Consider the following 14,984-nt stretch of genomic DNA (forward strand, 5'->3'; position numbering starts at 1 on the left):
TTAAAAATTATGCAAGAAACTAGTGAAATAATACTTTGTTCCATTTCTAACACAGCACTGATTTTATAATAATCTGTACATATTAAGAAAAATACACTAGAATGAATCCAAAAATGTTCTTTAAAAGTTATTTTCAAGGTATAATCTAAGAAATTAAAATCAAGTTCTGTTCACATGAGTATCTGAAACTAAATCCTTTAAAAAAAAATCTAAAATATACTGAATAATCTGCTATTTCCTCCTCCACTGTCAGAGAGTTTATTTTTTATAATCTAACATTACCATCGGAATATAAGAATAAAATAGTAATGATAAAGCTAATAATATGACCTCATTTTGTATTTTACTTCACAGTTCTCAAAGCTATATCCCACTTTCGTATTCCTATTTTCAAATCTATTTCTCACAAAAGATTTTATAAAGGCCCTTATCTCCATTTCATAGATAAACTATGCCTTGTAATAAATGTATATTGAAACACATACAAAACTGGTTCATGATCACATTTAGGGGTAAAAATTATGCATCATGTAACATCCTGTATTAGGTTCTTGTTAATCTCATTTAAAAAAATACCTTGGAAAGTATTCAATTCAAATTATCTAACATCTTAAAGTCAACAAATGCACAGTTTTAAAAAAGTGGCACAGTTTCTTTAGTATATACCCATCTTACCCTAATTTTGGATGATTTGAGCGGGAAAGAATCTGATGAGCTACGGCAGTATAATTTTCACTGAAATACCTAAGAGTTTAAGAAAAATAATGAAAGTGAACATATGCCCTTCAACATTCATGATACCCAGAAGCAGTTTAAAAAAGCTGTGGTCAAAATGGTAGTCCCAGCCTACTGCTACAATGATCCCGGTCTCCATCTAAATCACTTTAGTGACTCACAAATGCTTCTGAATCAAAATTTAATCTAGCTCTATCAGGCCCATCTAGTATAGGACATGGCTCCTGGCAGGACTATAAATTATTTCAATAAATAAGTTACCTATAAAGAGGCTTCCGACCTACCTTTTTGTTGTTGTCGTAAAAATATAGATAATATTTCCCAGTTCAACATTTTTCATGTACACAATTCAGTGAAGATCAATTAAATCAATCATGTCGTTCAACCCTCACCAATATCCCTTGCAAAGTTTGCCATTCCCATTAAACAATAACTCAATGCTTCATAAACAATAATTCCCCCTTCCTCCCATCCCTGGTAATCACTATTAAACTCTCATCTCTATATTTGCCTATTTTAGATACTTCATATTAATGAGATCATACAATATTCGTCTTTTTGTGATGGACTTATTTCACTCTGCAGAATGCTTTCAAGGTTCATCCATGTTATGGCATGTACCAGGACTTCATTTCTCCTTATGGCAGAGTGTACACACACACACCCCCACACCCCCACATTACACTTTGTTTATCCATTTATCTGTTGATGGACATTGGGGTTGTTTCTACCTTTTGGCCTAATTTATGAATAGTGCTGCAATTAAAAAAAAAAACTGTACAGTTCTTTTTGTTTTTTTTAAATTTTCTGTAAAATAGTCAATATATACCTGTTGGGAAATACTGCCTTTCACTGAGGCTTATTCCTTTTACTGCAACTTAAGTCTGTGTTGTTTAAAGGCCATTTTCAAAGCATTTAGAAGGTCAATAACCTTTAAGAAAAACCTCCTGATAAGTGATACAACTAAAATAATGGCCATAGTGCAAGTATTAGCAGGTAAGAGAGAAATCTATAAAGCACTCTATGAAGGCTCAGACATCCTTTTCGCCTGTACCAAAGCAACTTCATAAGTTCTTAAAGGACAAACTTTTCTGTTCAAATCTCTGGATCACCTAATAATACACATATACATATAAACATACATATATACATATGTACCGACTGACTGAATGTTTATGTGAGGATAAGAGGGCAAATAAAAAATAGATTTCCACTGTTTACTTAAATTTTAGAGGGCATGATCATTAAAACTTCCATAAAGAGTAGAGACTCATAGTAAAATCTCCCCCTCTATTTTTATTATACATTAATTATACTAAACATTTTAATTTTACAGCTTGCCCCATTCTTAGACTATATTTTTATTTCATCCTAAAGTGTCACAGTTCCATACACAGGACAACAAATACCACTATGGAGAAATCAGAGCTAATCCTATGTTTCCACCATTTCTAGTACAGGTAGTCCCTGACTTACAGCGTATTCAAATGACGACAAACCACACTAATGACTGTCTGCATTTTTTTTAATACCTCTTACCATTTTCTTTTTTTTTTTTACCATTAGTAATATGTACTACATACAATGTTGCAGCACGTAATTTGCTAATATCATCACATCTGTAAGTTTATACGTAATGTTCCAACCTCCAAACAAAAAAAGATCAGATTTATAGATACTGATAATAAAAGGCAATAATAACGAAAAAAAAAAAACGAGGTATTTGACTTATGTCAGAACTGACGTTCATCGAACGGAACCCTGTCCTAAGTCTGGGACTACCTGTATATCGCTGTCAATCAAATAATTCTTAATGTATTTGAATCTTAAGTCATTTTTTGATACCAGCTCTAAATAGGTGAAAATATCTACAAGTCATTTAAAGGACTATCGGAATCCCCTACCAGAGTCTAGAGTCAGATTCTATTAAATTAGAGTTTAAGCTAAATTGAATTCTCTTCTGGCAGATACTGAGAAATCTTGATTTCTGAGGCAAAGAGCCAAGAGCAAGCAAGGTTACTCAGTGAAAGTTAAGAAAGTAAACAACAGAATTAGCACGGGTCCAATCAAAGGTGTGTCAGCTCAAACAGCAATGCTTCTTGACAGAAGGTTGTTGTTGAGTGGCTGGTGGATTTGAACTGCTGACCTTCTGGTTAGCAGCCAAGCTCTTAACCACTATGCCACCAGGGCTCCAATAATACACTGCTTTTGATTGGCCCAGGCGCCTCTGGGATTCAAACCCAGGACTGCCTGTTTACTAGGCGGGTGCTTTAACCAGCTAAACCATGGCGCTGATATAAAGTTAGTTTAAAAATGACAAGAAATACGACCTTTAAAGGCTAAGAACAAAAGAAAACATCCATTAATTTAAAAATTTTTTTGTTATTTGTTCAGATAGAAACAAACTGAATTTATACTACTTAAATTCCAAATGCAAGTTTCTGTTTATCAAAGTAGAAAACTGACAGTATCATTTTTTGTAATTACTATTTGTAAAACTTTATCTCTGGAAGGTGGAATTATGGGGAACTTTCATACTCATGGAAACCCGGGTGGCGTAGTGGTGAAGTGCTACAGCTGCTAACCCAAGGGTTGGCAGTTCAAATCTGTCAGGTGCTCCTTGGAAACTCTACAGGGCAGCTCTATTCTGTCCTACAGGGTCGCTATGAGTCAGAATCGACTCGAGAACACTGGGTTTTTTTTGGGGTTTCCATACTCATAAAATTTAGGTATTACAGAAAATTAAATAGTTTTATAATTGGAAACTACTGTCTTTTTCTCCCAAAATAGCCTTATTCATATGGACCTAAATATTTTCTCTATTAACCTAATTCAGCTCAATTTAAAGACTAATTTTTTCGCACTAAGAATTATCCAGTTAATAATCAAATTTTCAAATTCTAGATACTTTTATAGTCTGCAAATTACAATTCAGAGACAGATCCAAACACTAGAATCTGTTCATTTTCATAACTATAGGAGCAAATTAATCTTTCAGTTTATTTTCTAGTCTTGGCTATCAGTTCTGATTTGAGTTACATATTTTGGGATTCTAAATATGTGGTCACACATAGGTATTAGAGAGGAAAAAGCAAAGTTCACAGTCTCTGAAAAGTCAGGGATTCAGATCAGGTGTCACAGATGGCAAATAGTTACGTGAGAAGAGATTTTATTACCATCTTATCTGGTTATATTCCCCAAAATGAAATCGAAGAACCAAGAGAGACGAGGCAAAAGGATAGAAACAGTAAGAAAAAGTATGTATACTTCTTTGGGAGTCATCAGAAGAGAGGTCAGGAACAGAAAGGAAAAGTATTGGTAAGCAAAGAAATCACACACACATATAAAGTGCATTTCCAGTATCTTCATTAGTACTTTTAGTACTGTAGCTACTGAAATTCAGAGACAGTATGAAAAAACTACATTAATTACTATTACCATTTAACCAGATTAAAGAGTACATGTAATTTCATTTAGAAAGGAAAAGAAGGTTTATTTTCACTTACACAAGATGGATTAATCCAAGTATGCCCATGCCTCTGAAGTCTGTTTTGGGATCATCACCCTGGAAACCAATGTCGGCCCACTGCTTGGAGATTCTAGCCTTCAACTTGTTCTTGGGCATTAAAAGACTCCAGAGCTGCACAAACATGCTTCCACATTACAAATAATAGTGATGTTCTTAATTTACCAAGACATTTTCCTTCCCGTAGCTTATACAACTAGTAAGTGGAATGCTTTCAATTAAATTAAACAACATGTGGGGACAAATCATAGGTTCAAAAGACTATATTTAGAGAGCTTTTCAATTATCCTAAAAAGTGTAGCATACTTATTCTAAGTAAAAAAGATCAATATAAAGCACAGTAGTTATGAAACAGTAACAAATAATACACAGATATCCGAAACAATATCTTTATTTCTAATTAATACATATACGCCAAAAGGGGTAAACTGCTAGCTTGAGAACAATACAGTATTATGTACTTGGCCCTTGCCTCAGACGCTGTATAATTAAGTCAGAATCTACTCGATGGCTACTGGTTTGGTTTTTCATTTTTATTATAATGGTGGGTAAAGAAGGAAAACAGGCCTAAGTTAGGGAGGGGATCCTGAAGGAAATGATACTGATACTATTCCAACCTATATGATTAATAACTTACAGATTTTTATAGTTTTTAAAGAAAAAAATTACAACTTGGTTTTAGCTAAATATATTTCTTAAGACTGAGGATTTAAAAACAATAGTTATCAAATATTAAATACCAACAAGCTAATGATGCAAAATAAAGTAAAAAAAAATCATTTTCCAAATTCAACACAAGTCATCAAGCAAAACAGACTCATAAAAGTTGACAAGAAAGTTTGTGAAAATTTGCAAAACGGGGGTATTTGCATTTTTTTCCATTTCACTACTATTTCAGGCATTGTTGAGTAAAGGACTCTTAATGAAAGAAGCAGAAGTCCCTGGGTGGTGCAAATAGTTAATGCAATTGGCTACTAAGCGAAAGCCTGAAGGTTTGATCCCTCCCCCAGGCACCTCAGAAGAAAGGCCTGGCAATCTACTTTGAAAAATCAGCCATTAAAAACCCGATGGTGCACAGTTCTGCTCTAACACACATGAAATAATCACCATGAGTCGGAATCAACAGCCACTCGTTTAATGAAAGAAGTATCCTGTTATCTAAAATTAAACGTTAAGACCTATGACCTGCTTTGAAACAGGGTCAAGACTCTCTATCTGAAACTAAATCCAATCATTAGATTGGGTTTCATCTGGTCACTACTTTTATTACCAACACACGCAATTTACTCACATTAGTGTCTTTCCAAGAGTTCTGCAAAGGGTTTGATTATGCCAATGATAAGGCCTTGATGATATGATGAGAGGTGCAGTAAGACCCCCCATGCCATCGAGTCGATTCTGACTCATACTGACCCTATAGGACAGAGCGGAACTGCCCCACAGCGTTTCCAAGGCTATAATCTTTACAGAAGTCGACTGCCATGTCTTCCTCCTGCAGAGCAGGCTTGTGGGTTCAAACTGACAATCTTTCAGTCAGCAGCTCAGCGCTTAGCCACTGCACCACCAGGGCTCCTTGCAGTAAAACCAGTGGTCCTCAAAATTTAGTATGTGTAACTATCAGATTTCTGGGTTCCACCCCTGGAGATTCTGATTTCATAGGACAAAGGTGGAACTGTGGAATCTAAATATTAAACACTGGTTCACTTGAGTGACTCATAAGGAGCTCTGGTGGCAGAGTGGTTAAGCACTAACTGAAATGTCACTGAGTTGGAATCCACTCGACAGCATTTGGTTTGGTTTTGGGTTTAACTCTGGTGAAGGTGGCCCTTGTACTACACTTCGGGCAATACAGATCTACGTGGCTCTCTGCCCACAGAATAAGTTGAGTGATATGTAGTGGCTCGATGAGATCACTGCTACAAGTCCCTCTCCACCTCTGGGAAGTGAGTTTCATAAGGAATCACCAGGGAAAAATTTCCGTTGAGGAGGATGGCAGGACTACGTGTATCTTACACCTTCAGAAAGGCAGGTATTTGTGTAGAAAGGGTTTGAAATTAAGGGAATAATGATGAACATGAGGCTACCAACAGCAGTTAATCCTCAATGAGTGCTAGGCACTATTTTAACACTTTATAAAAACCTTCTTCACGCAACAGCCCTTTGAGGTATGTATTTTCATTATCCTGATTTTATAAAATCAAGTTTTAATTGTAATTTTATAATTAAGTGTATATTTTATACTTCTGCAAAAAAAAAGAAAGTTTTGTTGGTGTTTTTTTCTTTAATTTGTAAGATTTTATTGTGGTAACCTGTCTAAGGCAAGGTCATGGAAGCTCCGTAGATATATCCAAACTCCCTGAGGGACCAAATTATTGGGCTGATGGCTGTGGGGACCATGGTCTCCTGGAACATCTAGCTCAACTGGCATAACAGAGTGTATAAAGAAAATGTTCTACATTCTACTTTGGTGACTAGCGTCTGGAGTCTTAAAAGCTTGTGAGTGGCCATCTAAGATACTCTACTGGTCTCACCCCGTTGGGAACAAGGGAGAATGAAGAAAACCAAAGACACACGGGCATGATAAGTCCTTAGGACTAATGGACCACAACTACCACAGCCTTTGCCAGACTGAGTCCAGCACAACCAGATGGTGCCCGGCTACCACTACTGACTGCTTTGACAGGGATCACAATAGAGGGTCCCAGGCAGAGCTGGAGAAAAATGTAGAACAAAATTCTACTGGCCTGACAGAGACAGGAAAAACCAGGAGAGCATGGCCCCCATATACCCTTTTAGCTCATTAATGAAGTCACTCCTGAGGTTCACCCTTCAGCCAAAGATTAGACAGGCCCATAAAACAAAACGAGACTAAAGGGACACACCAGCTCAGGGGCAAGGACTAGAAGGCAGGAACGGACAGGAAAGCTGGTAATAGGGAACCTGAGGTTTAGAAGGGAGAGTGTTGACATGCCGTGGGGCTGGTAACCAGTGTCACAAAACAATATGTGTACTAATTATCTAATGAGAAGCTAGTTTGTTCTGCAAACCGTCATCTAAAGTACAATTACAAGAAAAAAAAACAGCAAAAAAAAAAAAGCTGGAACAATTTTATTTTGGTAAACTGTGCATAAGAAAACATTTGCCGTTTCAACCATTTTTACGTGTACAATTCAGTGACATTAATCACATTCAACATGTAGAGCAACCATCGCCGTTTGCTCCCAAATGTTTGCATCATCCTTAAACCCAATGCTCTTAACCCATACCTCCCCTCTTCCATCTCTCTCCACTTCTGATGACCACCAATAAGCTTTGGTCTTTATTTTCCTATTCTAGATACTTCATATAAGTGGGATCATACAATATTTATCCTTTTGTGTTTGACTTTATTTTACTCAGCATCTTTTCAAGGTTCATCCATGTGTTATCATGTATCAGAACTTCATTTCTCTTTGTAGCTGAATAATATTCCATTCTATGTATATACCACATTTTAAAAAAAATCTATTCATCTGTTGATAGATGCCTCGGTTATTTCTACTTTATGGCTATTGTAAATAATGCTACAATGAACACTGGTGTACAAGTATCTGTTTGAGTCCCTGCTTTCAAGTCTTTTGGGTATATAGGTAGCAGATTTGCTGAGTCATATGGTAATTCTGTGTTTAACTTTTTGAGAAAGCACTAAACTGTTTTCCTGAGCAGCCCTACCATTTCATCATCCCACCAGTAGTGAGTGAGGGCTCCAATTTCCCCATATCCTTACTAATGCTTGTTGTCTGTTTTTCTGATAACATGCATCCTAGTAAAGGGTGAAGTGGTATCTTGCTGTGGTTTTGATTTGCCTTTCTCTAATTAGTAATGACACTGAACATCTTTTCATGTGTGTGACGGTTAAGGCTGTGTGTCATCTTGGCTGGGCCATGACTCTCAGTGGTTTGGCAGTTATGTAATAATGTAGTTTAGCAGTTACGTAACAACGCAATATGGCAGCTATGTAATGATGTAGTCATCTACCATGATCTGATATGATCAGCCAATCAGCTATAAGGGGAGTTTCCTCGGGGCTGTCACCTGTATCCAATATATATGTGGACATTCTATCAAAGCTGGCTTGCTCTGGATCTTGTATCCAGCCTGTCATCATCTGAGCTCTGGTTCTTGGGACTTGGGCCAGCAGCCTGTCATCTGGATGCTGATCTTAGGTTTGTCAACCCCTCCAGGTACATGAGTCAGAGAAGCCTTCAGCCTCACATCTGACCCATGGACTTACTTGGTACGTGCCAGCCTCCACAATCATGTGAGACATTTCCTTGAGAAAAATCTCTCTCTGTATATGTGCTTCACTGGTTTTGCTTGTTTAGAGAACCCAGCCTAAGACAATATACTTACTAGACTGTTACACATCTTCTTTGGTGAAATGCCTAATCAAGCCCTTTGCCTAGTAGTGATTGGGTTGTTTAACTTTTTATTGTTGAGTTATAAAAGTTTCTTATATTCTGGATATTAAACCCTTATCAGATATATAATTCCTAAATATTTTTCACATTCTGTACGTTGTCTCCTCATTTTGTTGATAAAGTCCTTTAACACAAAAGTTTTTAATTTTGGCAAAGTTCCATTTATCTATTTTGTCTTTTATTCTTTGCTCTTTGGTGTCTTATCTAAGAATCCATTGTTGAAAACTAGGTTCCCAAAGCATTACCCCTATGTTTTGTTCTAAGAGGTTTACAGTTTTAGTTCTTACATTTCCAATTTTCTTAGATTCATCCTTCGTACACTGCACTTTCTCGTTACTATGGATGTCTGCAACCGTTTCGTCTCATTTTGAGTCGTGTCACATCAGCAAATGAAGGTCCCAAAAGCTTCACTCCATCCACATTATGAAGGCTGACTCTACTTTGAGGAGACAGCCCTACCCCAGTCATATTTTTAGTGCTTTCCAACCTGAGGGGCTCATCTTCTGGCACTATATCAGAGAATGTTCCACTGCTATTCATAAGGCTTTCACTGGCCAATTTTTTTAGAAGTAGACCACCAGGTCCTTCTTCCTGGTCTGTCTTAGTATGAATCTACTATGAAAAAAAAAAAAAAACTATGAGTCTAGTATAAATCTTAGTATAACTCTAGGAAAATTAAAAGTCATCAAAAATGAAATGGACCCCATAAAGATCAATATCCTAGGCATTACTGAGCTGAAATGGATGAGGATCGGCCATTATGAATCAGACAATCCTGTGGTCTACTATGCCAGAATGACAACATGAAGATGAATGGCGTACTCATTGTCAAAAAGATCATTTCAAGATCCATCCTGAAGTACAACACTGTCAGTGATAGGATAATATCCCTACGCCTACAAGGAAGACCAGTTACTATGACTATTATTCAAATTTACACACCAACCACTAAGGCCAAAGATGAAGTTGAAGACTTTTACTAACTTCTGCAGTCTGAGAGTGATCAAACATGCAATCAAGGTGCATTGATAATTATAGGTGATTGAAATGCAAAAGTTGAAAACAAAGAAGGATTAAAAACCAAACCAAACCCAGTGCCGTTGAGTCGATTCTGATTCATAGCGACCTTATATTGGTGGTTGGAAAACATGGCCTTGTTGACAGAAATGACACCAGAGATTGCATGACAGAATTTTGTTAAGACCAAAAACGTCTTTGTTGCAAATACCTTTTTTCAACAAATAAGAGGCAACTATACACATAGGCCTCACCAGATGCAATGTGCAGGAATCAAATCAACTACATCTGTGGAAAGAGATGATGGAGAAAGTCATCAGAACAAGGCCAGGGGAAGAGACCATCAATTGCTCATATGCAAGTAGAAGCTGAAGCTGAAGAAAATTACAGCAAGTCCACGAGAGCCAAATACGACCTTGGTATATACCACCTGAATTTAGAGACCATCTCAAGAATAGATCTGAAGCACTGAACACTAATGACTAAAGAACCAGATGAGTTGTGGCATGACATTACACATGAGAAAAACCAAAGGTCATTAAAAAGACAAGAAAGAAAGATCAAAATGGATGTCAGAAGGGACTCTAAAACTTGCTCTTGAACATTGACTACTTAAAGCAAATGGAAAAAATGAAAAGCTGAACTGAAGGTTTCAAAGGGCAACTCGAGAAGACAAAGTATTATAATGTAACGTACAAAGCCTAGAGTTAGAAAACCAAAAGGGAAGAATACACATGGCATTTCTCAAGCTGAAAGAACTGAAGAAAAAATTCAAGCCTCAAGCTGCAATACTGAAGGCTTCAAGGGGGAAAATACTTAACGATGCAGGAAGCATCAAAAGACAGAAGGAATACACAGAGTCACTATACCAAAAAGATCTGGTTGACATTCAGCCATATCAGAAGGCAGCACATGATCAAGAACTGATGATAATGAAGGAAGAAGTCCAAGTTGCAGTGAAGGCACTGGCAAAAAAAAAAGTCTCAGGAATTAATGGGATACCGATTGAGATGTTTCAACCAACGGATACAGCACTGGAGGTGCTCACTTGTCTATGTCAAGAAATTTGGAAGACGGTTTCCTGGCCAACCAACTGGAAGAGAACCATACTTGTACCCATTCCAAAGAAAGGTATTCCAACACAACGTGGAAATTATAAAAAATATCATTAATACCACACGCAAGTAAAATTTTGACGAAGATCATTCAAAAGCAGTTGCAGCAGTACACTGACAGGCACCTGTCAGAAGTCCAAGCCAGATTTAGAAGAGGACATGGAACGAGGGTTATCATTACTGATGTCAGGTGAATCTTGGCTGAATACTAGAGAATACCAGAAAAATGTTTACCTGTGTTTTACTGACTATGCATTCGACCGCGCAGATCATAACAAATTATGGGTAACACTGCGAAGAACGGGGATTCCAGAACACTTAATTGTGCTCATGCAGAAGCTGTACATAGACCAGGAGCCGGTCATTCAAACAGAACAATGGGATACTGTGTTGATCAAAGTCAGGAAAGGTGTGCATCAGGGTTGTATCCTTTCACCATACTTATTTACTCTGTATACTGAGCAAATAATCTGAGAAGCTGGGCTACATGAAGAAGAACGTGGCATCAGGATTGGAGGAAGACTCATTAATAACCTGTGAATACAGATGACACAACCTTGCTTACTGAAATGGAAAAGGACTTGAAGCACTTACTGATGAAGATCAAAGACTACAGTATTTCTGATCTTCATGATAAACAGACATGTTTCATGATCATGATAAACAAACAAAATATTGAAGCTGTCAAGGATTTAATTTTACTTCAATTCATAATCAACAACCCCAGAAGCAGCAGTTAAGAAATCAAAGGATGTATTGCACTGGTCAAATCTGCTGCAAAAGACCTCTTTAAAGTGTTGAAAAGCAAAGATCTGACTTTGAGGACTAAGGTGCACCTGACCTAAGCCATGGTGTTTTCAATCACCTCATATGCATACGAAAGCTGGACAATAAATAAGGAAGACCGAAGAAGAATTCATGCCTTTGGATTAATGGTGCTGGCAAAGCACATTGAATGGACTGCCAGAAGAACGCACAAATCTGTCTTGGAAGAAGTACAGCCAGAATGCTCATTAGAAGCAAGGATGAGGAGACTCCATCTCAGGTACTTTGGATATGTTGTCAGGAGAGACCGGTCCCTGGAGAAAGACATCATGCTTGGTAGAGTAGAGAGGGTCAGTGAAAAAGATCATAACCCTCAATGAGATGGACTGACACACTGGCTGCAACCATGGGCTCAAGCGTAATGACTGTCAGGATGGTGCAGGCCCAGGCAGTATTTTATTCTGTTGTACAGAGTCGCTATCAGTGGGAACCAACCTGATTGCACCTAACAGCTCTTACATTCAGGTTGCTGATCCATTTTGAGTTAATTCTGGGTATGAGATATGGGTCCAGCTTCATTCTTTTGCATGTGGAGATCCAGTTATCCCAGTATCATTTACTGAAGGGAGTATTATTTTCCCATTGTATGGACTTAGTACTCTTGTCAAAAATCAATTGACCATAGATGATATATGGGTTTATTTCTGGACTTTCAATTTTATTCTACCAGTCTATATGTCCATTATTATACTAGTATCAGATTGTTTTGATTACTGAATCTTTATAGGACATTTCGAAATTAGGAAGTGTGAGTCCTCCTGCTTGGTTCTTTTATCAAGGCTGCTCTGGCTATTTGAGGCCTCTTACAATTCCATGTAAATCTGATGACTGGCTTTTCCATTTCTCCAAAGAAGGCTGTTGGCACATTGATGGGGTTGTACTGAACCTACAGATTGCTTTGGGTAGTATTACCATCTTAACAATGCTAAGTCTTCCAATCCATGAACAAATCATCTTTAGATCTTTGATTTCTTTCAGCAATGTTTTTTATAGTTTTCAGTCTTTCAAGTCTTTCACCTCTACGGTTAAATTTATTTCTGGGTACTTTATTCTTTTTGATGCTCCTGTAAATGGAGTTGTTCTCTTAATTTGCTTTTCAGATTGCCTATTGCTGGTGTATAGAAACCCAACCAATTTTTGTGTGTTGACCTTGTGCCCTGCCTCTTGGCTGAATTTATTAGCTCTAGTAGCTTTCTTGTAGATTCTTTGGGATTTCCTACCTATAGGAGATGTCACCTGCAAATAAGATAGCTTTACTTCTTCCTTCTTGATTTGGATACCTTTAATTTCTTTTTCTTGCCCAAATGATCTGGCTAGGACTTCCAGTATGATATTGAACAGCAGCAGTGAGAGCAGGCATCTGTGTCTTGTTCCTAATATTAAAGGGGAAATATCTCAGTCTTTCTCCATGGACTATGAAGTTAACTATGGGTTTTTCATAAATGCCCTTTATCATGTTGAGTAATTTCCTCTGTATTCCTAGTTTGTTGAGTGTTTCTATCAACGAAGGGTGCTGGATTTTGTCAAATTTCTTTTCTGTGTCAACTGAGTTGATTATGTGATTCTTTTCCTTTGTTCTTTTAATGTGATGTATTACACTGATTTTCTGATGTTTAAATACCTTTGCATCCTTAGAATAAATGCCACTGGACCATGAGGTATAATCTATTTAATATATTGGATTCAGTTTGCTACTATTTTGTTGAGGATTTCTGCATCTACATTCATAAGGGATACTGATCTGTAGTTTTCTTTTCTTCTGGTGTCTTTGCCTGACTATAGTATCATGGCAATCCTGGCCTAATACAATGAGTCAGGAAGTGTTCCCTTCTCTTCTATTTTTTTTTTGGAAGAACTTAAAGATTGAGGTCACTTCTTCTATAAATGTTTGGTAGAATTCCCCAATGCTATCATATAGTCTAGGATTTCTTTTTGGTTGGGAGGTTTTTGACTACTGATTGAATTTCTTCATTTGTTTTGGGTCTTTTAAGATTTTCTATTTCTTCTTGAGTCAATTTAGGTAGTTTATATGTTTCTAGGAATTTGTCCATTTCATCTAAGTTACCTAATTTTGGGCATACAATTATTTATAGTATTCTCTTACACTATTTCTGTAGGCTCGGTTGTAATATCCCCACTTTACTTTCTGATTTTAGGTATTTGCATCTTTTTTCTCCTGGTCACTCCAGGAAAAGGTTTATTGATTTTCTTAATCTTTAAAAAAAAAAAAAAAAAAACTCAAATTCTGATTTTGTTGATTCTGTGTTGTTTTCCTGTTCTCTATTTCGTTTATCTCTGTTCTTATTACTTCCTTACTTCTGGAAGCTCTGGACATAGTTTACTTTTCTTTTTCTAAAACCTAATTGTAGTTAGGTATTTTTAAATATATTTTATTTTTGTTGCTGCTATTGAGAATATACACAGAACATATACCAATTCAACAATTTCTACATGTACAATTCAGTGATATTGATTACATTAATTTGCCCAATCAGTTTCATCTTCCTTTTCCAAGTTGTTCCTTTCCCCCTGAGTTTCCTATCTAATCTTTTGAGTTGCTGTTGTCAATTTGATCCCAAATAGATAGATTTTAAAAGAGTTCAATGCTCAAGGCAGACCAAAAACAAAAAACCAGAACAAACCCACTGCCGTTGAGTTGATTCCGACTCATAGCGACCCTATAGGACAGAATAGAACTGCCCCATAGAGTTTCCAAGGAGCACCTGGCGGGTTTGAACTGCTGACCTCTTGGTTAGCAGCCGTAGCACTTAACCACTATGCCACCAGTTTCCTCAAGGCAGACATTCTTTACTAATTATGCTAAACTACTGTTTGGTTTTAAGAAGACTTCAGGGAGTATTTTTTGTTTGAGGTACAAAAGACATCTCAGAGCAAAGGGTTCAGAGGGTTCATCTAGCCTCCATGGCTCCAGAAAGACTGGATTTCATGAGAATTTGAAATTCTGTTCTATATTTTCCCCCTCTTGATCAGGATTCTTCTATGGAATTTTTGAATCGAAATGTTCAGTATGGTAGCTGGGCACCATCCAGTTCTGGTCTCATGGCAAAGGGGGCATACTCTCCTTCTTCCATTGTTGTTCCAGGTGAACAGAGACTAATTGTTGAACCCTGAATGGCTGCCTGCAAACTTTTAAGACCTCAGGCACTACACAACGAACTAGGAGGTAGAACAGAAGCACTAATCACACCATTAGGCCAATAAACTGGGACACCTCATGAAATCATAACCTTAAACCTTCAAACCAAGCAACTAAATCCCATGAGGTGTTGGTTGTACACAAGCAGT

At 37.2% G+C, this 14,984-nt stretch overlaps 1 protein-coding gene across 4 annotated transcripts in view; it reads right to left on the minus strand.

The window, feature by feature from the left end:
• The window catches only part of ELMOD2 (ELMO domain containing 2), a 43,587-nt gene that overhangs the window by 12,545 nt on the left and 16,058 nt on the right, over positions 1-14,984 (minus strand). For 2 of the 4 annotated variants that reach the window (XM_010590574.3, XM_003410446.4), the window contains exons 6-7: positions 4,242-4,375; positions 676-744 (exon numbers count right to left, since the gene is read on the minus strand). In XM_010590574.3, coding sequence (XP_010588876.1) covers positions 676-744; positions 4,242-4,375 — 203 coding nt within the window. Of the gene's footprint in view, positions 1-675; positions 745-4,241; positions 4,376-11,393; positions 13,052-14,984 lie in introns of those variants that run through there. The other 2 variants (XM_023548708.2, XM_023548707.2) reach the window with 1 other exon arrangement.

Source organism: Loxodonta africana, chromosome 5, assembly GCF_030014295.1.
Source record: "Loxodonta africana isolate mLoxAfr1 chromosome 5, mLoxAfr1.hap2, whole genome shotgun sequence".
NCBI lineage: Eukaryota > Metazoa > Chordata > Mammalia > Proboscidea > Elephantidae > Loxodonta > Loxodonta africana.